General features: G+C 41.8%; 1 protein-coding gene across 1 annotated transcript; it reads right to left on the bottom strand.

Annotated features, from left to right (window-relative positions):
* Positions 1–1,056: 1,056 nt before the first annotated feature.
* LOC111233662 (sodium/potassium-transporting ATPase subunit alpha-1) lies at positions 1,057–26,670 on the bottom strand. The gene is made up of 23 exons (XM_022761537.1): positions 26,452–26,670; positions 14,066–14,179; positions 13,192–13,251; positions 11,398–11,499; positions 11,066–11,167; positions 10,584–10,697; positions 10,035–10,169; positions 9,387–9,504; positions 8,990–9,258; positions 8,589–8,897; positions 7,223–7,357; positions 6,755–6,950; positions 6,432–6,607; positions 6,170–6,306; positions 5,881–6,031; positions 4,340–4,508; positions 4,067–4,221; positions 3,759–3,882; positions 2,680–2,825; positions 2,445–2,575; positions 1,972–2,073; positions 1,721–1,812; positions 1,057–1,438 (listed from the first exon to the last, which is right to left on the bottom strand). The coding sequence occupies exons 1-23, from the start codon at positions 26,461–26,463 to the stop codon at positions 1,410–1,412; spliced, it is 3,078 nt and encodes a 1,025-aa protein (XP_022617258.1). The 5' UTR covers positions 26,464–26,670; the 3' UTR covers positions 1,057–1,409.

Here is a 26,670-nt window from a genome sequence, read left to right as displayed (position 1 = left end):
CAGTCTCCTATCAACAAGGTAATCTATTTTCCACCAGTATAAAAATAAGAAAAATTATGGTTATCGCAAGAATTAGTGGTTTCATTAACACAGTGCTCTGGTCGAGACAGGAATTTTATTTCATTAAAGCTCAATAACCTACAAAACAGTATATATTCTACAAAACAGTTTATATAATGGTACAGTTACCACACGCCGTATGTACAGCATGAATGATATCAAGTGGCACTACTTAGCTGAAAGCAGCTGACTGATAAGACTTTCCCTTGTTCTACTGATTACAAAAAAAAAACCTTGCTTTGACCTTGCCAAGCTGGCAGCATGGTTTTAATGTAAACTGTTAAGAGGAAGATAAAGACTATTATTTATCGGAGGGGTTTTTTTTTTTTAGGCAAAAACTGAACATTCTGTTGTTTATTTTTAATTACTGCATATTAACAGATTAGGGGTTTATAGAGTATGTTGTCATATTACTTTGATGAAAATAGTCCCATTATCAGATATTAGGCTGCAGATTAAGGTGTTAATCCCCAAAAAAGACTATTACCCAGCAGGTATTTAAGAGTATAATGTATTAAGATGTGTTAAGTCAACAGGTTTCCTGTTACCAATATATTCCTTGAGAAACAGTTAAATAAACATTAAATGAATATGAAGATGTGGATACATAATCCTATTTATTTGTGTGGGGTTGTTTAATTAGGACTAAACAAGGATTTTTTTTTATTATACTAATTTCCAACTTCTGAGAAGAGAGGGGAAAAAAAAAAAAACATACATTAAGATTTATCTACCAACTACCAAATGACCTTAAAGGCAGTGTTATTGTACTGTTTATTACTGTGCAGTTAAACAGAGGGAATACATCAAGCACTGAATCTAATGTATCATCTCAATTCAGCTTCCCATTTCAAACAGTTGCCTTATTCTCAAGAACCAATGCATCTTCATATACTGGAATTGAAAGTATTCTTAATATTATGGGAAGGCAAACAAATAATCTGAATAGATGAAATTTCACATACAGACACACACGACAAATGAGCACAGGAAACATTTGTGGGACCTGACTCAAGCGCATTTTTATTGAACGTTTATAACTGTTAAAAACATGTATAAAATTGGTCCTGTTTCAGAAACAAGGCACGCATAGTCATGTCAATGTTCAGTGTTCATGTCATTATTAGCATTATCATTTATCAACATCATCATCAGCATCATCAGCATGTTCCATCTCAGTATTTGTCTAATAGTAGTATCAAGCATTCCCTAATATAAAAACACGTTCCAATTTTTTTTTTTTTTCCACAGAGGTTAAAATTTTATTCCGAGCAGCAAGACAATATTCATGCAAAGACGGGAGTGGAGGAGAAGATGCGAGTTGACTGGACTGACAGGCTGATGGGTCTTTAATAGTAGGTCTCCCGTTCCACCCAACCTGGACACAAAAGGAAGGAAAACAAACACACACAAGATTTAGAGGCAACTTCTTGGGTAGATTTACTTTTTATACGATTTATATTAGAGGAATAAGACCTGAATTTCTCCACCCACACCAAGTTTAATAATTACCCACAAGGCAGAGGGAGGTAGAGAGGAAAAACATGAGAGAAAAGGGCAGCAGAGAGGGAGGAAGAGGCACAAATGTGCAGAAAAACAACAAGAGTGCAGAGGGAGATAGAAGTAGGAAAGATAATAAAAGCATGGATCCTGGGCTCACCTCCTGGGCTGCGTCTGAGGATCAGCTTACGGATTTCATCATAGATAAAGATGAGCAGGGAGTAGGGGAAGGCGCAGAACCACCAGTTGGGCCTGGAAAACACGCACAAAAAGAAATGAGAAACTGATCCAGAGGCCCAAGCCTGGATGGACAACATGTGGTAGGTGGAACAAGCACGATTAAAGATTAATCTAGCTATGCACAATGCCTTACAGGTGGATTGTGAGGTGAGTTCCTGTGTTTTTACTCACTTGAGAGGGTACATTCTGAGGGCGACGTCCATGCCTGGACAATAGGAGAGGAAGGCAGCCAGGGCAGTCTCCTCAAACAGCCCAAAGATCAGGATCTTGTTCCTGAAACACACGGGGGAATTAAGATTATTAAAAACTGAAACCTAAGTAAGACAAACAAATTCAAATGACTGAAAATAGCTGGATTTTAAAGACTTTATCAGCTTGGTGCCTGGATTTCAAACTACTGACACCAAGCCACAGAACTGACGCAAACCACATCAATCTTTTAAATACAGTTCATGTTGTTTGTGGCCCAAAATAAACAGAGGTTAACTGGAGTTCTTCTTAGAAAAGCGCAGCAGTACAATGTGGAAAAGGAGGCATTACATTCACAATGACAGCTGTTTTTAAAGGCGAACCATCCACAGCTGAGACTTTTAACAGTTTGGAGTCGGTGTGCTATCGCAAACAGTGGTTGTTTTTCTACTCACTTCATGCCCTGTTGGAAGACGGAGTTCCTCCTGGTCTTACAGATGATCAGATCGGCCCACTGCACGATGACGATGCTGACGAAGAAAGCCGTGTGGCAGGTGAACTCCACGATCTTCCTCTGCTCGTAAGTCTGACCAAAAAAAAAACAAACAAACGTTTCACAAAAGTTTATACCAGGTGTTGATGGCCAAACTCTAACCTTTACTTGTGGTCTGTGCAATAAATGTTACCGACCCACTGCTGTCCATAGCTGTCCTCCAGGTCATTGACGTATTTATTATCCCAGGACACTCTGATGCCCAGCAGGGTGGCAGGCAGGAAGCCGTTTTCAGCCAGAATCACAAAGTAGGTGAAGAAGCCTGCCAGCGCCTGGATCATACCTGCAGGACAGAGATGTGACAGGATGATGTTAAGAAACCTGACACCAAATGATATCTGATATTTTATAATCTTTTAATTAGTGACTGGAATAAGTTTGTGTTTTGAGCAATCTCAGACTGAATTCATAAAAGTCTATTTAGAATTTGAAATTAAACGAGGGATCAATAAATGATTAGGTAAACAAATTGGCCTCGTGGTCTTTTGGGGAAATAAGATGAATGAGAAAGTGAAAGACTGAATCACTAAATCTAATTAGTCAGTCTTTTGGGCGAAAACTCAGATTTAGTAAATACCATTTTGAAATGATTATGAGATGAACAAACCATAAAGATGCAGTTTGATTATTTTAAATAAATTCATTTGGCAAGATGCAAAGACACATAATCAGAGAATTAGTAGAGATGCACGATTGTATTTAGAGGATTAAAATATATCAAACTCTAAAAAAAAATGTTTGAAATCAAAGCAAGATTTTTAAATGGCGAGTCACATGTTCTTATTAAAATACATAAGAGTGGTCAGCATCTTGCAATGGAAAAGAAAAAAGGCCAAAAGAAAAAACATTGTCATGTCAACTTTGAGGAACACAAAACTGGTACCAACAAATGATCTGATGGTATTTTGCTCTTATAAGGTGCTTCAGGAAGTTCAGGAGGGCTTCCTTCCTATTCTTGGCTTCATTACCCAAGAGGGAGAAATCAAAAGCCAGAGGCTCCGCTCTATCATCACTCAAACACACAAACACACACACTCTGCTTCTCTATCAGCACAAGCCTATTTCTGGTGCATGCCACTCCTCTGCTTATCTTGGACCACCCAGATACTGAGCTGCCTTTCCAGAAAACTCTACCAAGGAACCATGGATAGCAAACCCCTGGCTCCGGTTTGATACAAGGGTACTTGGTGGAATTGGATTTGAATTCAAGGTTTACCGATCTGTCCGTAGGCTATGCTGATGAGCCTCTCGTTCACCAGTTTGTCTGTTTTGGGGTTTCTGGGCTGCCTCTTCATGATGTCGCTCTCAGCTGCTTCATAAGCCAGGGAGATGGCGGGGACCTGGGAGACGGGACACAGCACCAATCAATGAACACATTAATACAATAACAAACCCTAACCCTGAAACATGAGTTATTTTTCCTTAGCTTGTCATACCAACCAATAATGAGTCTCTCATTTGTAAAAATTCAATGCTATTACAATACAAAGGCAGTAAGAGGAAATCAATCAGGTCAGTCCTCACCATGTCAGTTCCCAGGTCGATACAGAGGATGGTGACGGTTCCCAGGGGCAGAGGGATGTTGGCGATGATGAAGAGGAGGAAGGGTGTGATCTCAGGGATGTTACTGGTCAGAGTGTAGGCGATGGACTTCTTCAAGTTGTCAAAGATCAGACGACCTGGCGATGTCAATATGACACAAATAATTAAAGCCGTTGTTTTAATGATTTTAACCATCCAGCTATATAAGAACAAGTCTAATTTCTCCGTCTTTAATTGTATAGCAAAATCTCTTACCTTCTTCCACTCCAGTAACGATGGAGGCGAAGTTGTCGTCCAGCAGGATCATGTCAGCAGCCTGCTTTGAGACGTCAGATCCAGCGATCCCCATGGCAACACCGATGTCGGCCTTCTTCAGAGCAGGAGAGTCGTTCACACCATCACCTGTCACAGCCACAATGGCACCCTGCAGAGAGAGGGAAGAGGAGAGTGTTCAGAGTGAAATAACACTTGAGTGTGGAAATTAGACTCGGATAGATGAGAAGGAAAAGTTCACACTGTTTTGTTCTTTGTGAACATGTTGCATAATCAAGAATAAAGATTTTATTTGTTCTGCTGCCAGTTGTATTTCTATCCTTTGAGTAGTGGTTGTCCTAAAATAATGAGAGAGATTTTTATTAAGAGAAATACAGAGGAGCAAAGAATGTCACCCAATTTCTCAGCAGAAGAAATGTTTGACTTCAGCTGACACGAGAAGTCAAACTGAGATAACAGGTTTTTGAGTTTCCATTTTCTGAAGTTACACTGAATCACAGAATAATTTCCTGTTGTGCGAAAGAAAAGCCCCAGAGTTTTGAAAGGCTTCCGTGCAATTCTGCTGTATTTGACAGTGCAGACAGCTGTGATAAAAGTGAATAAAAAAACAGGTATCGTGAAAAAGATTTTTTGATCTCGAGGTGACTACAGATAAAAACACTGTGGGACTTCCTTGAAAAGACAAAAAAAAAGTGACAATTACTTGCCCACACGATGTCAATATTTGGGCCTTCTACTCAAGTAAATAAACAGCTCAACAAGTACATTTTTAAGGTTTATTAAAGATAGTGTAAATAATTAAGTTGGCTGCACCGATCACAGATCCTCCTCTGAGTGAATGGAGAGACATTTGAAATTGAACCCCAACAGTGAGCTAATGCTGCCATGTAGACAGCTTGGACAAGACTGTGTGGCTGCGTTACTGAGGAACTGAACTGAAGTTATTGGGCTGATAAGATGAAATGCTAACACCAACTCATCAATAATCTCCCTCCCACTCCCGCTCCAGGAAGCATGTAGGACGCACTGGAATAGATTATGTTAATTAGTTCTGCTGCTTTCTGACATACTTTGAGCTGTGCTTGGATCACTGGTGACAGCACATCTCTGATGACTCGTGAATTTGATAGGAACTTCCACAAACTGAACTGTATTAAATTTGGTTTTTTTCAGGTATTTTTCTGCAGAAAAATATTCTGCTCGTTGCCTGTCCATAATTAACAAAAACATAAATAAATAAATAATGGTCAAAGTCCACACAAGACTAAAAATATTTCATTCCGCCATCTGATGCACATGTGAATATTCATATCTGTGGGGGAGCTCACAGCTTGACAGATGTTATGCTTGAATATTCTGCTGACTTAGCCGTCCGACCAAAGCAATAATCATAAATAAGCATAAGAGGGAGGAGATATCACATATTCACTCATGCATTTACATTATAAGGCAAAGGCACATGCTGGGTTTGTAAAAAAAAAAAAAAAAACATACACACATCTCCTTGTTTGTTGTGTTCCTACCTGTCTCTGGCAGCCCTCCACAATGATCAGTTTCTGCTGTGGGGAGGTTCTGGCAAAAACAATCTCAGTGTGATACTTCAGGATGTCGTCAAGCTGCTCTGCGCTCAGGTCCTTCAGGTCTCCACCGTGGACGACACAGGCCTTGGCATCTCTGGAGGGAATACAGAGCCGTTAATGTTAGGTCACTTAAACTCATTCGGACAAATAGATTTTAATCTAACCTAGTGATGCCGTTTACTGTCCTTGTGTCTGCACCTGTGCCAACAGGGTTTCTCAGTATCGTCAGTACCTTGGGTTGACTTCGTTGATTGGGATGTTCAAACGAGCAGCAATGTCCTCAACAGTCTCGTTGCCTTCAGAGATGATACCCACACCCTTAGCAATGGCCTTAGCTGTGATTGGATGATCACCTGTGACCATGATTACCTAGGAGAAGGGACGTGTGTGCTGATGAGTTCAAGGAACAGTCAAAATACAAATTCATGAGCAGTGGGGGCACTTTTTAGAGAAGAGGAAGAATGTCTATTTTCCAACAGGCTTTAAGGGCACACCTTGATTCCAGCGCTCCTGCATTTGCCGACAGCATCGGGCACGGCGGCACGAGGGGGGTCAATCATGGACATGAGGCCAATGAAGCACAGGTTCTCAGTGGGGAAGTTCACCTCGTCAGTGTCAAAAGCAAAGCCCTCTGGGAACTGGTCATCGGGCAGGTTGAAATGACAGAAACCTGGATGGAACATGACAGAAATGAATTTTAAGATATAGACAGATATGTTGCTCATATTGTTAATCTATCTCAACCTTTGAGCAAGTATCTATGCAAAGATCTGGGGATGAAAAAAAACAAAAAACAACAACATCCGTCCATCCTTACCCAGTACTCTCTCTCCCAGACCTCCCAGTTCCAGGTAGGCGTTCTGGAAAGCGTCTCTCATCTCGTCATCCAGAGTCTGCTCTTTGCCTTGAATCATGATGGTGGAGCAGCGGTCCAAAATCCTCTCCGGGGCTCCTTTCATCACCAGCAGGTGCTTGGACTCTCCTTCAGATGCGGCAATCTTGTGAATGGAAAGCTAGGGGCACATAAGAAAAGGGACAGCAGGTCAGCTGTGTAGAGAAGTCTATTTATCAATTTGCTAAAAAGTTCCTTAAGGTCACACAAAGATTTATTCCAGCTAAGGGTGAGTTTTTTTTCCAAAGGTCTTGCTGATTTACTGTCAACATGGGGTGGAAATAACCTGACATTTAATATTTCAGGAAGGCCACGACATTTCCAAACAATTAAAAAACCAAAAGGTGACTGATTTAAAAAAAAAAAAAACAACAAAAAAAAAACATGACATACCTGGTACTTGTTGGTAGAGTTGAATGGGATCTCAGAGATTTTGGGGCTTTTCTCTCTCATTTCCTGGACAGATCCGCAGCACAGCTCGATACATTTCAGCAGAGCCGACTCAGAGGCGTCACCAGCCACATCTCTCTGGTGGAGGAAGACGCGGACAATATAATCACAGGCACCGTATAGCTAACTTTCCAATTACCTTTGTGAAATACTTTTCTTTATATACAGTCTGAGTCGAAATAACAAACACTGTCAATCAACTGTGATTACTCTATGGACCATCATTGGTTCTTTTAACGCAAAACCTCCATCTTAGTCCACATACTACAGATTTACTTTCATCCATATACAATGCAAAAACATAAGAAGTAATTGAGATCCTTTTGAGAAGCTGGTCGGGAAAGAAAAATCCTAATCTTGTAGTTTTTTTTTTTCATCATAATCACCGGCTTTGATAAACGCAGACACCATGTTTACCCTCCTTTCACTGTTGTTGAAGTGACTGAGGGAAGTGATGAGCAGTGAGAGTGAACGACTGGTAATTAGAGCCACGATACCAGCCAGACACTTACAGGTGACACACACATACAAGTACACGCTCAGACTCACACACACACACACACACACACCCACATTAACAGGTTATTAACACCGGGTGGAAACCAGAAACTGGGCTCCAAGGAAAGTCTGGGAGCCAGGAGACGTACTGGGTGTGTGTTTGCCCGTGTGTGTTTTTCAGGGGTGGGTTTAAGAATAATTATGTGATTACAACATATGTGTGGACACTCCAGGGACAGTGATCTAAGCAACAAGCCTGTTGGTCTGAGTGGCAAACATCTCAGCAGAAGTCAAATAAACAAAATAAAGATGTTTTGTTTTCCTTTTTTTTTTTTATTTATAAGTTATAATAAATGTGTGATGTCATCAATTAAAGTGAAATGCATATAGCATCACTATAGCTTATGTTTCCTTTCATAAAAACGAGTTTATAATGTCATGTTTCAGTCACTTGTCCTTCATCAGAAAAAATAAGCAGCTTTCACAAAGAGTTGAAGTGAAGTCAAGATCGGGAACAAAAAAACATATGACAGAGTCACAACTGTGTGGTTTTACTGGGCACTTTCAGTCAGCAATACAGGATTTCTAAATCCTAGCCACATAATGAGCAAACAAGCTTAAGGCCGGGAACAACAGAAAATGCTTTGTTGTTGTTGAACAGAGGATGGAAGATATGTCAGACTTCTGTTTTTAATTCTAAGAGCTAATTATTTCCCAAATTAAATTACACAATTCATGTGTTGTCTCAAAGAAGGCTTAATATTTGTTATTATTCCCTGCAGTGAAAGGAAAGTTAAGAGCATATACACACCTTCAGGATGGGAATGTTGCTCTGCTCAGCCAGGAAGACGGCGCGGTTGCAAAGCCCGGCGATTCTGGCCAGGGCAGCCCAAGTGTGCGAGCTCCTGTCGAAGGTGGCCCCGCTCTGGTTCTCGGTGGTGTCGGCCTCGTGGATCTGGTTGTCAAACCACATGTGGGCCACGGTCATCCTGTTCTGGGTCAGGGTGCCGGTCTTGTCCGAGCAGATGGTGGAGGTGGAGCCCAGGGTCTCGACGGCTTCCAAGTTCTTCACCAGGCAGTTCTTCTTAGCCATACGCTTAGCAGTCAGAGTCAGACACACCTAGAGATGAGATTGCTTGGGTTAGTTAAGAGTTGAGTCATCTTTTGGATCAATAACTGGACATTTAATGCTCAAGAATCACCAGGACTCACAGTGACAGTAGCCAGGAGACCTTCTGGCACGTTGGCGACAATGATACCGATGAGGAAGATGACGGCCTCCAGCCAGGTGTATCCGAGGATGAGGGAGAGGATGAAGAAGGACACGCCGAGGAAGACGGCCACACCGGTGATGATGTGGATGAAGTGCTCGATCTCGATGGAGATGGGAGTGCGTCCAACTTCAAGTCCGGAGGCCAGCGTGGCGATGCGGCCCATGACGGTGCGATCTCCTGTGCTGATCACGATACCACGAGCGGTTCCTGAAGCGAGGACAATGATATGATATTATTAAAAACAGAAAACGCCGAATTACTCTTTGATTCACTACTGAAGTCTCTGAACTGCAGATAAAAAACGTGCAACTGTCTCTGAGAGGCTGTCATCGCACCTTCAACACAGTTGGTGGAGAAGAAAGCAATGTTCCTGGTCTCCAGTGGGTTCTCATTGGAGAAGTCAGGAGTACGAGTCTGGGGCTCTGATTCACCGGTCAGAGAGGAGTTATCCACCTGAGAAATGACACAGAGACTGTGATGGATGGAACAAACAAGAAAAACAACATCTACCTCAGGACAAAATAAAAAAAATGGAGGAGAAGGAAGCAGCAGGAGCAGATTCAGGTCAAATGGCACTCTTTGGATCCATGATGGAGCAACAGCTAAATGATGTACAGATAGGCGACAAGATATAAGAAAAATGGGGCATAATTGGGTCAAGTGTTGCTCTTGGGCCTCGGGTTTAGTTCAGCACCCAAAACGGGTCACAGACTTGTCAACAAAGAGGAAGTAGCTCACGTCTTGCGCTGAGGCGTCATAAAGTCAAGGCTTTTTGATTTCAAAAAGAAGTACATGTCACACATTTCAAGAGGTTGAAGGAGTTTTTTTTTCCCCAAGTGTCAACTAAAGCAAAGCAGGAGACAGAGATTCAAAAAGTCAAGGTGTTCCTTTGATGCCTTGATGGAGGAATGTTTTTCAGGGTTAAATTCCTTCAACATGGGTCCGAGGCTGAGGAAAAATAACTCCCCCGCGAGAGCACCAACCTTGCAGCCGTGGGCAGAGATGATTCGCAGATCAGCAGGGATCCTGTCACCACCTTTCACCTCCACTAAATCACCGACCACCACCTCCTCGGCGTTGATGCTCTTCTTCTCACCGTCACGGACGACCAGGGCTTGCTACAAGACAAGACGTGACAGAGACGGACACTTATGTCAGACACAGGAGCAAGTGAGACTGACGCCTTTATTTTCTAGCTGTTTTGGCTGCCTCCACTTCCACATCCTGCAGGATAACTTTCATAGCAATGAAAACAATATTCACGATTATGCTCAAAATTATTCAACAGAGCTAATGAGATTCAGATGTCAAGAGGATTTGTTTTTTGTACGACAAAGCGGGAAAGACCTTGAATTAAGATACTGCAGTTAAGAGTTGACATGGTGACAATACTGAGGTTTCAGTAATTTCTTAGTTCATTTATGAGCGTGTACAACAAAGTCAATGGGGCTTGGATGTTGATGCAGTTGCAGAAATAAAACTATATGAGGATAAATAGACAAATGCATAAAGGTTTAAATTGTGAGGGGTACCTGTGGGACCAGGTTCTTGAAGGAGTCCATGATCTTGGAGCTCTTGGCCTCTTGGTAGTAGGAGAAGCAACCAGTGATGATGACGACAGCAGAAAGCACGACACCCAGGTACAACTGCGAACATAGAAACGTGACATTTAGATTTAGACAATATAATTAAGGGCCAGATTCAAACAGCATCTGTTGTTTTGTGCTGTTAAACTGACTTAATCTTGAACCATAATTACCGATCAATAAAGAAATATTTGCTCTTTATTACATTGGTACTGTCAATCAATCAAAATATTGTATATTTCATAGCACCGACAAATCTTGTACACAAAAAGCATCATAAAACAGAACTAAAATTTTCATTTGTATCATGCTAAGATTAAACTGTGATGATTAAATGTAAATGTAAATGATGATTAAATGGTTAAAATGTGCTGTGCTTTACTGTCACATTACGACATAACGTAAACATTTCAAGGTCTTTTTCTCACATTATCATTTGCGGGCTCATCCTCCATTGCAGCCTGGATACCATAGGCCAGGAAACAGAGGATGGCACCAGTCCACAGAAGCATGGAGAAACCGCCAAACATCTGGATGAGGAGAGAACAGGAGTGAACATTTACATCTGAAGTCTGAAATCTGAGTAAGCAACTTCTACATCCGGAAACTAAGGATCCATTTAAACTTGAACACGAAAGCTAAAAAAATCTCAATATCAACAACAGTTTGAGGCAGAATGTGTCTGATTTTCAGTCATGTCACTGACAGCCCTGTTCTTCTAAGACAGATAGTGTGCCAGTTAAAACAAAGCTGATGTTACCTGTTTGCAGAATTTGACCCACTCTGGGGTGGTGGGAGGAGGAGTGAGGGCGTTGGGCCCATCACGGGCCAGAATCTCAGCAGCCTTTGCACTAGTCAAACCCTGATATGAGGAGAAGATAGAGATTCAGTTAAAAAATGGTGATTATACTTCCAAGTAGTGTCAAGTGACTGATAGTTGACATGATGGAAGTCAGATCATGTTAATTAGAAATACATTCAAATCATTTTAAGCACATTCTTATTGTTTTCCAGCTAACCACAAATGTAGACATGAACTCACTGACGCATATTTAACTCCAAGGGGAAATGTGGGTGCTACCAGTTGCCTAGCAACATAACATCAACAGACAAACAGGGCCACCTCCTTCATCAGCAGGTAGGAGGGAGAAAACAGGTAACAAGAATGAGGTAAAGGAGGACAGTAAAGGAAAAAACAGATGAGAACCATATGAAATCAGGGCAGAGGGGCTTCTGCAGCTGATAAATTATTCACGACCGCTGCATGCACGCACACGCAGAGCTTGGAGACCCCAGTTTAGAGGCTCTGATTAACTATTCTCCTTGATCTTTCCTGCATGACCAGGAGCACATTTGCATAAGGAGAGAGGGCCAGTTGGAGTGTGTAATAAATGTGTTTTGAAGAAAGTGGGGGATTCTGTGTGCTTCCAACACACAAGCTCTTAGTTTAGCTTAGCTTAGCACAAAGACTTGAAACCAGAGGAAACAGCCAACAGGCTCTGTCCAAAAGGTAAATCCACCTACCACCTCTAATGATCACTAATTATATATGTTAGTTATATCTGATCTGTTTCATACTAAAAGTTGCCGTGACATGTTTAGGCAGTTACTGCTCCCAGCTAAGGAACAGCCATCATCTTTCCATTTCAGCTTTGCACAGGTTAAACAACAAAGATATGACATCATCGAGCTGCTGGTAAGCAGATTGTTACCTCTGAACAGAACAATGCTGGCTGTGTCCCAATGTTTCCAGTGTCCATGCTAAGCGAGGCCAAGCTAAGCTAATCGGCTGCTGGTTATAGCTTCATATTTAGTGGATAAATACAAGAGCGTTATCAACCCTCTTATTTAGTTCTTGGCAAGAGAGCAAGTAAGAAAACTGCCCTTTAAGGGAAGCAGAAGAAATTTCTTGCCACACATTTAGTCAAAATAAAATTGTCCGTGTCACAACTGACAGGTCAGCATTTACTGCTGTGTGAAGCAGCTAGTTTTTACATTATTTATAGTGAGTGTGGAGCACAGTGATGCCAATATCAGCGGGGATGATTATTAACTCACAAACAACAGCTAGAAAAAAAAACAAACATCCATCTCTGTCTCTCCTCCCTTTGTCTCGCTCAATCTCCTTTTCCCTGCAATCTCCCCCCCCCCCCATCTTGCTCTTGTTCTTTGTTTAATAAACCCTGGGAGGCCTGAGCCTGTAGTGGCTGATCACACCCTCAGTGGCTCTTCATGATGTGAGAGAAGATCTCTTCCCTCTTGAAGGATCTAAGCCTCATTCATCATTCACCGCCTGAATGTCAACTGTCAGACTGAAGAGAAAAATGGAGGTTGATGGCAAACAGCCGCCAATAAGCTGCTGATATTTGATATTCATATGATCTCCGTGATAAATGTAGACACTTTGATAGAAATATTCTTTTCAAAATTACATTATGATGACAAAGGTTGGAGACAAGAACAACGGCTGCCAAATTTACACCTTTAAAGCTGCAGACGAGACACATTTCAGGTGTAACACGTTCAAAAAACACACACTAAAAATCCCACTCACATTGCTGAGGTCTGTTCCATATTTGCGATTGAGCTCATCCAGGGTCAGCTTGTGATCATCCTGGAAGGACAAAGAGAAAAGACAGTAGCTTCAGTCCTGTGTGCATGTTTGTATCTACTGTATAATGGTGTGTGTGTGTGTGTTCAATATGCCAAAATCCAGTGACATTTGCAGCGCATTGTCTGCCAACCTTTCATTTAAAATGACTACCTGTCACAAGATAGTGCTACAACAATAACAACAACAACAGAGAAACATTCACAGTTAAGGGAAAAGGAGGAATGGAGGAGGAGCCAACAAAAGACACAGGACACGGGGGAGGGAGCAAGAGAGCGAGAGAAAGAAGAGGAGATGAGGAGAAAGAAAAGGAAGGGAGGGATACAAATGAATAAGTAGAAAGAGCAGCAGAAGGAAAATGGTAGAGGTGATGATAAGAAATGGAGTGAGGGAGTTGGGTAGGAAAAAAAGGACAAGTAGGCAGAGATAAAAGGTGAAAAAAAAGACAAATTCAAAGTATCTGCACATTTTCAGATATCACACCATATACTGAAACCTAAAGTTGAATCACAGATAAATCTAATACTCGATTAATAAAAAAATAAGCTGTAACGGATCCAGAAATCAAACTGTTTCTGCTTTTATGGCTTGATAAATGTAAACTCTAATAGAAAAATATATTTCCAAGCTTTTGATTATTGCATTTTAGCACTTCAAGACCTTGAATCTTGATATGTTTAGTTCTTGTTTGTGGTTTCACATGAGAGACAGAGGGGGGACAGGTAGAAGAAATAAAACCAGCACAATAGAGAGGATGGGATGGTCATATTGGAAGCGGGAGACAGTGGACAATCAGAGGACGAAGCTGCACTCTCACCATATCCACTTCCTTCTTCAGTTCGTCCATATCCTTTTCTTTCTTCTTCCCCTTCCCCTTCTTCTTGCCGCCCTGCTCCGAGGTCGCAGCCAGCTCATACTGCTCACGTCCTTCCTGGAAACACAATGGAGGGGAAGAGAAGCGGAAAAATACAAAATGAGAAACGCTGTTTAGTAACCCCAAGACCTGACAAGTCTAAAAGAAGGCTCATCTTTCATCTCAAACTAAGCCCCCATTGTGATAGTGCTGGCTGATTCATGGATGACATTTAGTGATGAGCAAAACTGCATTCAGCAGAGATGGAAAATGGACATGAGATAGACAGTGACAGTACAAGAGACCCTTTCAACCGAGAAACTTGAAGGCTTGAACCCATACTTTGTATCGCTATACTGAATCTAGCCACTGGCAATGAGCTGGTTAGGAATTTTATCTTTTCTTTTTTTGACTCCGATTGTGCTTTGTGGAGGACTTTTTAGGCAGCACATAAGCTCTGGGAAATATTTTACCAAAGCCACAACACACAGGATATTCTGAGGCGTGGATTCAAAATCTTGTGAATGTCCTTATGGCCCCCTTTGGGTGGAGATGCACAGCAGTTGGCAGACGTGGAGGCAGTTTTATATGGGTAATATTTCACTGAAGACATCTGTGTGATTAAAACAGCAGTGTAAGATGGCACATTTGAGGAAGTCATTTTGGAACAAATAGAGGCGACATTTTTTTTTTTTACATCAGTGTTTCACAGCCCCTTAAAAAAATTTAAAAAAAGAAACTTTGTTTACTTGTGACTCTTCATCGCATATTACATGCATCTGTGCGTGAAGATTCAAAGTGTTTTATTTGAGTACTTTTAGGGGCCTGAAGATGAAAAGCAAAAAAAGGAAGAAATTAAATAAAATAAACATTTGAAGCTTTTCCTATTCTGTCAATCATCTTGAAAAACATAAAATGCTAAATAAATAGATAGATTTTAAAAAATATGTCCACCTTCGCCTTCAATATGAAACTTTTTCTGCATGGTAACAAAAGAGACCACGCGTGACTAACCCGCCGACCCCTGCTGAGGTGTGTCTGAAGCAACGAGAGCATGTCTGATGTCCGATGACTCAAAATGCGAGAAGACATTTTGTCATACTGCATCTTTTTAAAGCCTCCATGTGGGTCGATGCACTTAGAACCAGATATGGGAAAAAAAAAAAAAAAAAAAGCCGTGAACACAGCTCAGTGTAAAACTGAGAAAAATGTGGCCTAAATTGTGGAGACACACCGCCACAAACTTTAACAGACAGTCCAAGAAAAAAAAAAAGAATCACCTCTTAACTTGTCACAGAGAGTTAGGCGGAGATGTCAGAGCTTTGTGGGACTAGCAGGGAGTGAATAAAGTCTTGCATCCGGGCTTTATCTTTACCACGGCCATCTGTCGCTGCCAACAGACCTCCACAGGGAACTTTTACTTTTGCAGAATTTGAAAACTTCCTATTGTGAAAGTTCTTTTTTTTTTTTTTTTTTTTTTTTTTTTAAATAACGGTTTCAGCTCAACTTTGCATTAATCATGTGAACAATTACACTGCTTGCCTATTATCACTTATTATGACTGCAGGCTTCTATTGATCAGCAAAATATTTAGCAAATTTAAGAATAATCCAATTTGAAATAAAAAAGATTTCAAAAGGATCAGTCAAGCTCAAGACTGACACTGTGACTGTCTGCATCAGAAATGAAACCCAAGGGAGGAGCAGGCGTTGTGTGGTTTTTGGTCAGTTGGAAGATAAGCGCCTTTTTCACATGATGAGACAGATTAGGCTGCTGGGGGAAACTAATTTCACTTGTTTAAACACCTACTTGGCAATAAAGGGTGTTGTTGACTCAGGCTTGAACACACAGAGCTTTATTCATTCACCAACAGCTTTCCTAAACATAACCTCACCAGTTAAGTACCTCAGCCAAACCCCAGACGGGAGGTAATCACACTTGGGGACATTTTGTTGATTATACCCGACTTCTCTCACTGTAGGCAAGAAAAATGTTAATTAAATGAAGAGTATGTTTAAGTTCGGACCTGGATCTCCCAGAAAGACATATATCCTATAAATCCTATAAAAAAAAAAAACAACACACACTTAAGGTACAAAAATGTCCTTAATTTGTGCGACTCTCTGACACTTTGGCACGCCCTGTCCCCTTTCTCTCTGCTCGTCTCCCCCACAGTCATCCCCTCTCGTTATCAGCGGTCACTGCAGCTGAAAGGCCCGAGCAAAGATTGTGTCATCTTAGACGGCTGTAAGCCAGAGGGGGTGTGAGACATAGTGACAGGAGAAAAAGAAGAAGAAGAAGAAGAAGAGAGGGTGAGATAGAGAGGAAGAAAAAGAAACCGAGATGGAAGAGGGCGGGGGGCAGAAGCGGAGCTGAAGTCTAAAACATGCGGCAATTCAACAGAAGTGGGTTTATGACAAAAAAAATCCTTCATTTACACCGTCCATTTCATTTCTCCATCCTGTCCTCTGTCATGCAGCAGGTATAATCAGGTGAGTGGCTAAGCTGTTTCATTCACTGGATCAGTCAAATACTGACATTTCCATCTGCCACTCAGGATGACGATGCCAATCTATCTGTCAGTCCATCACCTTAGCTCAGACCGAAATATCTCAACAGATGAATCCTACTGACTTCGGTGATCCCCTGACGTGTCTTCTAGCACCACGAGCAGGTCAAAATGTTCATTCTACATAAACAAGACAGAATGGCACGCATTTTGGCTCAGACATCATGTTCCCCACAGGTTGAAGGCATGGCTGCTTACCTGCTAAACATCACAATGCATTGTTAGCATGCTGACGTTAGCATGTAGCCTCACAGAGCCCTAGCGTTGCCCTAAACTCTTGTTTCTATAAGTAGAAGAGATGGAGGTGGGGAAAGTGAGCACTTGTTGAACATCTAAAGTAACAGCATTTATGTTGCAAAATAAAGCTACATATACCATGACTTAAGATTTTATCCATACTGCCCACTCTGCGAACAAATAACAGCCAATCCATGATTGGCATACATGTGTTTGTGGCTGTCTCCCTATTGCACAGCATCACTTAACAGGTGAAACATGTGTAGGCTTCTTAGTGTATGTGCTGCTCTCAGAGGGAGAGGGAGAAAGTTAAGCCGATGTGTGTTTCAGCCAGGTAACAGGAGATCGCAACACTAGAGGCCAACATTGATTAGTAGTTAAGGCTCATCTATAATTCAGCACTGTACAGGGATCAGAGGTGTTAGCGTGTTAGCAGGAGGGAAGGAGGCTGCTGAAACACCAAGTGACTACTAATGAGCCATTTGTCTGCATGCAACACCACAGTGTGTAGCAGCCATTTTGAAAACTCTTTCAAGGCGATATTTTGGACACAAAATGACTCGTGTGAGGCTCACCCACACACCACATGACCAAATATGGACGTCCCGGACACGGCCCCAGTCGTGGAAACATGCTAACTAATATTGTTTTTCTACTGCATTCGCCTTTTAAAGTTTCCCAGGGAGCCACCAGAGCAGAGTGTGTGATCCCAGCACATGTTGTTATTGTTGCTCGAGCCCCCTGGTTGGTTAAGCTGGGAAAACACTGAGCCTGGTTCTGGATCACTGCGGTCAGATCTTAGCCTCTGGACCCCTAAGGGCCCCCAGGGGCCATCTGGCTTTAGGCAAATAAATCACAACACACGGCGATCCGGAGCCTGAAGTTGGAATGCAAACTTGCTTCCAACAGATTTGACAGGAATACCAGTTGTTTGTTTGAGCCTCATCAAAATACTAATACTACAAAATACTACATTCAAAAAAACTTTAACGTACTGGTAGATCATTGATATATAGATATATAAAATATTATCAAAGAATGTTGTTGAATATGTTTCAGTTTTGACCTTCTGTCACTGACATTTCCTGACTAAATAATTAATTGAGAAAATGACTAGCACATTCACTGATAACAAAAACACAGGTTAGATCATCCATAAGCTGTGCCATGGCATACTGACAAGTGTATTTTCTTAACAATGGATGTTACAAAGCTGCAGTCAAGCACTGCTAGAGCAAACAGAAGAGCTCGTTTACTTGCTCTTTGCTCACCTGAAGAGTTTGCATAGCAACCAATAAGGCCCGTGTATCTGCAAGATCCTAACAGCTGATATTTCAAGTGCACCACTTCAAGTGAATGAGTAGAGACAGAGGAAATGCTACAATGGAAACGTTAAGCCATTTCAAAGCACATTGTCTCTGATATTAAAACACTTCAACTAACAAAAACTGCTCCCATATTGGACTGGCAGTTGTTTACATCTGACAGGCGACAGTCGTGTCGGAGCTGCAGCGTGCCCCTCCCTCTCCGCGTCTGCTCTTGACATTTCCTTTACAAGACAGAGCAAACTGAAAAGTTGAGTTAGCCGCCTGAGCTGTCTCTAAGTGTGGCCAACTGTGATTTCTCCCTTTGCACCTCAGCCAAAGTTTTTGTCTCTCAGCAGCTCTGTTTGCTCAGTCATCGCTTTGGATTTGCAAGTTTCCGCTCACTGCACAGGAATCTTATTTTTTACCTCAAGGCACAAAGGTGTGTTGTGATTGATAATGTTCAACACTGAAGCTAAAGTCTGATTCTACTGCTGCGGCCGAGCATCGATGGCTTATCCATTCGTCTAAAACGTACAACACAAACGGCGCTAATGAGCAGTCCAACACCAAGACGTGGCGCTTCCAATCACCCACTTTAAAGGAAAATAAATGAAGGTGATGATGACACATCTCCTCCCTCTACTTTTTGAAACCTTTTGAACCACTTTTAAGTCTATATTCAGCACAATATATTCACATTTCTGCTTGAGAAACTGGTAGAAGTAAACCCCCAACCACTGAACCCCCACAGACATTTTCCTCATTCCGTCTTCTGCACTTTCATTATTCTTATTAGTATGTGTAGTTTGGAGACTGCACATACAGTAATTACCAGCCTAAACTGAAAACACCTGTGTGTGTGCGTGTGCGTGTGCGTGTGTGTGTGTGTGTGTGTGTGTACATGGGCCTTAAAGGGAAATTCCCATTTGATAGAATGGTATCGCTCTTAACTAACAAGTCGTAACCAATCAACTTGTCGTGGTCTTGACCTGTCGGGGATTTTGTCAGCTCCCTCATCTTACTCTCTCTGTAGAGAAATGAGTGCAGTCAGCGCAAACCACTTCCTGGTGAAATGTTATTACAGCACTGCACTTGCCACTCGACTGACTAGGCGAGTTACACCTGTACTTAACCCTCAGTCCAGTCACATCCTCTGCAACACTGTGATAGAGCCGGACTATCACTTTAAAAGCTGCAATACAGTGAAGCGACAGAGACTTTTCAACTTCTGGTCCACCACATTGATTGGCACGTTTTCTTTAAGCCAGAAACTTCATACAGCAGCAGATCACACGACAGACAAGGTGTCTACCACAAACATCCACTATGACTGATGCATCAGTATCTAAACTGTATTTGCATATTTACCCACCAACACATTCATTTTCTTCATACCTACAGTATATCGTCTGTGTGGCGAGGCTACACAGCTCAAAGCCCAGATACTTAACTAATCCTCATTATATCATACAGTGAGGCTTTTTATGACCAGTACTGTTTGACTGCCATTAGATGTTGCATTAAATATTACAGGAAAGCCATTACAGCAGAGATTCTGGAAATGCCACCAGTAAGAGTGCCACCTCTAAATGCCAAGCAGGTTCTCTTCCATATATGATTTGCTTGTGTGCTTCTTGTGTAGTGTATTTTGTCCCAAATGGTTAGAAAATCCTTCCCCGTCTGCATTAAAAGGTGAAATGTGTGAAATATGCAGCACTATCATCCCACAGGAGACGAGAAAATAAACCCTGACCTTGAGAAGAAGCACCCAAGGTCATCCACAACAACCAACCAACCAGCCATGGGGATGTTAGGACGGGAGAGAGAGTGGGAGATGGATATATTGATAGAAAAAGCAAGACAATCACAGTGTTAGGAGGACCAAAGGGACTAGAGACGAGACGAGGGAATGGAAAACAGAGACGGAAGCTCTCCAGCAAAGAGATGACAGAAGTTAAGAGGAATTTCCTCAGAATAAAACAACATAAACTGATGTTGAATCTCTCCCATGCACTCACTCACACTCTCTCTCTCTCTCTCTCTCTCTCTCACACACACACACACACACACATATACACAGAAGCCTACTGGACACAGAACAATGGCCCTTTGTACTTCTTCCATAAAATCTGCATCAAAAACAAAAACAAAAGAATCAAATCTTTTCATGTGACTGTTAAGACCACGAGCACATGGGCTACTTTATCTGCCAGTGACGCTGACCAACATCACATTTCCCTCACTCTTTATGGAGATTTGTGGGAATATAACAACGGACTATGACCATGAACAAAAAGACGTAGCTTATTATTTGATGTTTGTTTGCAAAATACCTTTCTTACGTTGTCCTGGAGCTGTACACCAGGCGACAGCTAAATCTGATCACATTCTTTATGCAGATTACAGACTGAAATCCCTCATTCGGTGACGTCGTGTTCAGTTACACCGGTTTAAGTGTTGTTTTAATTTGTGAATGAAGCCCCGACTCTGATCTTGACTGAGCTGCGGAGTGCGAAGTGACCCGTTCGAACGTTGCAAACTCAAGTTGCATAGCTTGGTCAGGAAACTGGATGAAACTTAAATGGACAGTGAAGAGACAGTGAAAAACAGGAAGAGAAAAGAAAGGATCTGTGTTAGAAGAACACTGGGAATCGAATAGCTGAATGAGCACGCCTCTTTGAATAGCAATGAACGCCCCCCCCCCCCAAAAAAAATACAACTTCACCAAGAATTTCTGAGGCCCCCTCCCCTCTCTCTCTTCCTCCCTTTATTTCTCGCCTGAGAGAACAACATCGTAAAGGCTCACACATGTCAGAAGAGAGCGTTCGGTCAAGCGGCCGCATATTTTAAAGAACAAACTTTTTTACAGGCAGACTTGAATTCCTATGAACGGCCCTTCCCTGTGCCACAGTCTGGTGCCAGATACACAAGCTGCTCATTCAACTGTGCCGACACACATACACACACAGTCCTGGGACATTGCCCGGTTGCTACCGACGACTATTACCACACCTCTTGAGATATGTGAATGGACAGTCACATGCTGTAGCCCCTCCCCCCTCTCACTCTCCCTCCTTCTTCCCATGTCCCCTCTCTCCTCTCCCCCTTTTCCCCCTCCTCCTTTATTCTTTCATTTCCTCCAACTCTCCCTTTTTTCTGTTTAAACAGTGAAAAGAAAGTGTGTTAATTTACACGGGGTCGTGTTTAACACTCCCTTCACGTCCTGTGCAATGTTCGAGCTTTTTCCAAGCAGAACAAAAGTGAATGAATGAATCAATGCCTCTCCTTGTTGGAAACTTTGCAGGCACTTCTCTTCTGCCAGGGTGACGCACAACACAACTGAAATGACAAATTCACAAACTGCCACCATCCGAATAGTTAAGACTTCCCATCTGTTTCCCTCATTTATAAAGTTCAGCTTCACCAAAAGGCTCTGAGCATCATTAGGAACGAGTCTCACCCAACATTCACCCTCTTTGAGCTTATATACAAAGAAATACCTTCCCTGAGGCTATTTGACTCTTGAATGGCAAACCTTCAGCACTTCAAGGTACACATTATTTTTAGCTAATGGGTTTTTTTTGTATAGTTTAATGTGTTTAGGTCATTAACCTCTTGTAAACGTGTGAGGTATATTTTGTTTTTAGCTTATATTTTATATTATGGTACTTTCACGTGTTTTTTTTTAAGTTTTAAATGAACAGAAATATCAACTTTCATTGAGCCACACTCCCTCAAAAATCTTGGTGTTCCTTGCATTTCCTTGCTTATCACTCATCTGGATGTCACCCCTTAGCAAGGCTTTGTTAATTCCTTATTTATCAAGGAGATTAAATTAATGTGCAAGCAAAGATCTTCAGTCATCTTACAAGACAGGCAAATATTTGATTGTGTGTAAGGACTCCTTCATGATAAATCGTTCCCTATGTGGGAAGAAAAATAGTATCGTAAAGAGCTGAACAGGCAACCTGGAGCTGCTCTGGATTGGAATGAATGAACCAGTAAATCGATGGATGTTTTTTTTTACCTTCACACTTTAGCCACACCTCCATGACATTCATTAGCCAAGACAACATAGCTACAAGTTGCATCATTTCCTCATGAGAGGGAAAAGCTGAGTGGGTCACTGGTATCTTTCTCAAATATTGAAACTCCCTGCCTTTTCATAATCACATGAACAAATTGCCCAATGATTCTGGCTACAGTACTGGAGACCTGGAATATGATAAATCTTGATTTTGGCATAGGAAAAAACATATTTCTTCATCTAGGAAATGCATGGACAGCGCTGGAGTTTGTTATTTCTTATGCGAATGTTCCACTTTTGCTGAGCAACAGGCTTGCAGTGAAAGTTCAAAGAGCTGCCACAGAAAACAAATCGCACGGCTCAAGCTGCTTAGCCAAACAGGCAAAGACAGAGCGAGCTGGCATGTGAAAGAACTGGAGGAGGAGAGAGAAAGGGAGGAAGGGAGGGAGGGAGGGAGGGAGGGAGGGAGCTAAAAAGGAAAGCAATGAAGGAAAGAAAAGACAAAAGAGCAAGAGACAGCAAGAGAAACAGGAAAAAGATAGATGAAACAAGATGCAGGGGGAATTACAGACGGAAAGAGGGAGTCAGAGATGGAGTGAGTGTGTGAAAAGAGAGAGAAAGAAGGAGAGAGGCAGTACGCTGTGTTCTGTCACAGACAAGGGGTGGCGTGTGACAAAAGCACCGGCTAATACACAATGACTGCCAAGCGGAAAGAATGTTAAATCCTCAGAGAAAGAGGGAGAGAGAGGGACAGAGAGAAGGAAAACAGGTACAAACAGAGAGAACAAGAGTGAAACGGGCTGTAAAGAATGGATGTGAAGGTGTAGTCGCGGTGCCCCATCGGCTGAGATTAAACGTGGCCGAGGGCTGACATGCTAGTTCACTTTACAGTGTGAAAAATAATTGGCAGAGCCCTCGCTCTGAAACTTGCTTTTGGTCGAGTGTTGCCATCTCTGGCCACTAAAGAGGTAGTTCTGCATTTGGGGAATATCATATCTCCTGCTCCCCCCTGACTCAGACTAACTTATAAAAGCCTTTTCATGTCTGTGAAGTGCGAAGGCATGAGGAACAGGCCTAGTTTAAATGAATTCATGGATGCCTGTAAAATGCACCAGAAATATCCCTTTAAACCTCTGTCCAAAAACAGGTTTTGTACATGGCGTAACTGAACTGCACTCACATAATTAACATTTTCTGCAAGCATTTAATAAAAAGCAAAAAGCTGGGCAGATGAGCATCAGAAAACCTGTCAGTTTACGACAAGTTGTGCTTTTAACAAGAGAGACAAAATGCAGGAATCACTAACTTAAATATACACTGGCTTTCATTCTCCCTGTTTCTTAAAGCCTGAAAGGCAACCGAATGAACTGAACTTTGAAATTTTATAATTAACCTCACAATCCTCTTTATGTTCATTTAATGTTCTGCAGTTGAAAAGTCATAAATTTGTTTTTTTTTTTATTCATGTATATTATGTCTTGGACACAGAGTATGGACCTTTCCCTTACTGTGGAAATCAACTGAAATGACAGCAAAGCATTGCTCACTTTTTTATCTCCAAATGCACAAGTGTCCAAAGTATCCAAATATCAGAGCTGAAACTTGCTTCAAAGATGAAGATTTTGGGATGAAGTATATTTTTTTTTATTTCTGCCATCTTTAAAATTCACCCAGTTAAGGAGAAAAGATAGAAGAGATCGAGTCAGGTAAGATCATGAAGTATTCAGTTGGCCCCCCCCCAATCGGTCTCCTGTGATTTTGACAGCTGTCTCCCAATTCTTGTTCTGTATCGCTGCCCAGTTAATCAGTCAGTGGAGAGACGTGATGCTTTACACTGCTCACCTTCCTTATCCATTTCATGTTCATTCCTAAACATTCATTTTATAATGAAAAAAAAAAATTCGTCACCGAAATAAAGTCAAGTTACCTGCTCCCCTCATAAACCTAAAGCTTTGCAATGGATCATTCATCAGAGACAATGATTGGTGTTAAACTTTAGACATTTTGCTTTTATCAGCCCCACCCCAGCCTCCTCTCCCTCCTCTCTATCATGTCTGGGAGCCAAGTTGCTCAGTGGTGGCAATGCGGCAACTGGTGCCTCTTGGCTCCCCTTAATATAACCCCCCCCCCACTCACCACCACCACTTCTCTCTTTCAAGCAATCAGCCCCTCCTCTTGCACCTCTCAGCTCACTCGCTTTTTGTCTGTTTATTGCAATGTGCTGCGTATCTGATGAGAAAACACTGAAAAGCATGAGAAGGCCAGCAAAAGGGTGATCTCATATTAGAAATGAACAGGGGGTGCATGTCCAAAACAAGAGGGGAAACTGAAAAGAGAGAAAAAAAAAAAAAATTACCACTCCGAGGCTCTTCTCATACCTGTGTGCCCTCTCACTGCCCTGATTCGTCTCCATTACAACAAAACAACTTCTCAACCTTTCTCTCCTCCCTCTCCATCTCTCTGTCCTCGTACCAGGAAAGCTCGGGCAATTATCTCTTCCAAGTCTAGCTGTTTGTCTGTTCCAGCACTGAAGGAGAGGAGAGGAGAAGAGAGGAAGACTGGAGGGGGCAGGAAAGGAGGGGAGATGCAGTGGGGAAATGGAGGGAGGTTGCATGGGGGGCAGGGCATAGCTTTCTTCACATATGGGAGGAAAAAAACCCAGCAGCAGCAAGCCAAGAAGCCAAGAGAGAGCGAGCAAAGATTTTCAGACTGTTAAATGAAAGTCATGGAGAAAAAGAGGAAGGAAGAGAAACTGAATGAGCCATTCTGCTTCACATCTCCCGCCAGATCCTCTTGGTCCATCTTTCTCTCCCTTTCACTCGCTCCATCTACCTCTCCATCCCTCGCAGGCTGAATCTGTAATGAGTGTTTCTGTTGCGCAGCATGGCAGGGTGTGGCGACCACGACTGATATTCCATACAACAGGGTTCAATTTCACACCTTACAATTCAAGGCTGTGGAAAATAACAGCTGTGTTGTGCCTAATAATAATGCGAAGAAGCAGAACATGTGCTGCTGGGTAAAGGTTGTGAATTCTTCTTTTGACATGACCAGCTTTAATGACCGTCTGAAGATGAAGCCCAAAGAAAGATAAACCTTCCTACTAAGCTCATAACATTAAATCACAACTTTCAGACTATTGATATGTGATACTAACGCTTCTCAATGCGAGATCAATAATTTGTCAGCGATGGATTATTGCTTGTTGTTGGACATATTATATTTTTAGGACAGCTTGCAAAGGTGGTGGACAAAAAGCAGCAAAATAATCAAATATTATCCTTCTATTCCTGCAACTTGCACCACCTTAATTCCATTTACTGCAACACACATTCTGACTTTGCGCCACACAAAAGTGTCAGACTAAAAAGCAGAAACACTCCAAGATATTACCCCTAAAAGGTGTGGAGATGTGACTTAAGATAAGTTGAAGATAATTGGTCACAGAGCTCCAAATCTCCCAGCAGAGGAAGAAATGGGTTGGACTTTTTAACATATCCCTCCCACTGTTAAGCCATGATACACAGCTGCTCTGAAAAGTGCTACAATAAAACAGCAAAATGTTTCAAACTAACGTGTTTCTTGCTAAAAAGAAGAAAAGAGCATCGGCTACTTCACACATCTTGCTTAGTTTCATGAAACTCTGACGTATCAAAAGTATATTTAACACTTGGACTACTTTTTCGACACATATTAAATTAAAATATCCTTCCACGGCGTGAATTAACTCCGCAACCATTCACACCGTTATTTTATCAGTACAAACAGGTTGATTTCCACAGATACAACGTCGCAGCTAATGCTGATACACAGTGAAAACTTTGACAGCACAGGCGTTTGAGAACATCCCGTTATGTAACCGGACACCGAGCCCGTTTGAGAAGCATCTTTGTGAGCCGTGGAAACTTACTTCTTTCTTACTTATTTACTTTCCCCCGCCTGTCTGAGTAAAACGAGAAAGGGGGTCTTGTGCTCTCGGCATCGACAACACGGAAGTCATCAAAGTACTTCGGAGCAGCAGGCATTTTAAGAGAAAAAGGAAGCTTATTTTAACACATGTTGATACTCCACCTCCCCCCCGTGATGACAACAACATATATTGCGCAAAACCACTTGTTTGAATGGTGAAGTTTTAAATCCTTTCCCCCCACCACATGAGCAAACAAAGCAGCTATGAAGTGAAACAAAGAGAAAATGTATGTATACTTACTCCTCTTCCCATGGTTGCTGAGATGTGGACTTAATTCTTCCCAGTTCAAGTAAAAATTGAGAAACAAAAGTCCTCCTTAAAAATTATGTACAGTAAAAAAAAAAATTAAAATAAAAGAAAACTCCTGGATGTGCCCGTTATTTTTTTTATGTTTTTTAATTTTTTTTTCTTCAGCACGTGTCACTCCTCCTGAACACACATCCGAGCTCGCAAGCCGCC

This window comes from Seriola dumerili, unplaced genomic scaffold, assembly GCF_002260705.1.
Source record: "Seriola dumerili isolate Sdu_G_001 unplaced genomic scaffold, Sdu_1.0 BDQW01000019.1, whole genome shotgun sequence".
Classification (NCBI taxonomy): Eukaryota; Metazoa; Chordata; class Actinopteri; order Carangiformes; family Carangidae; genus Seriola; species Seriola dumerili.
Note: the sequence above shows the minus strand (reverse complement) of the source record. Positions and strands in the feature narration are given on the sequence as shown.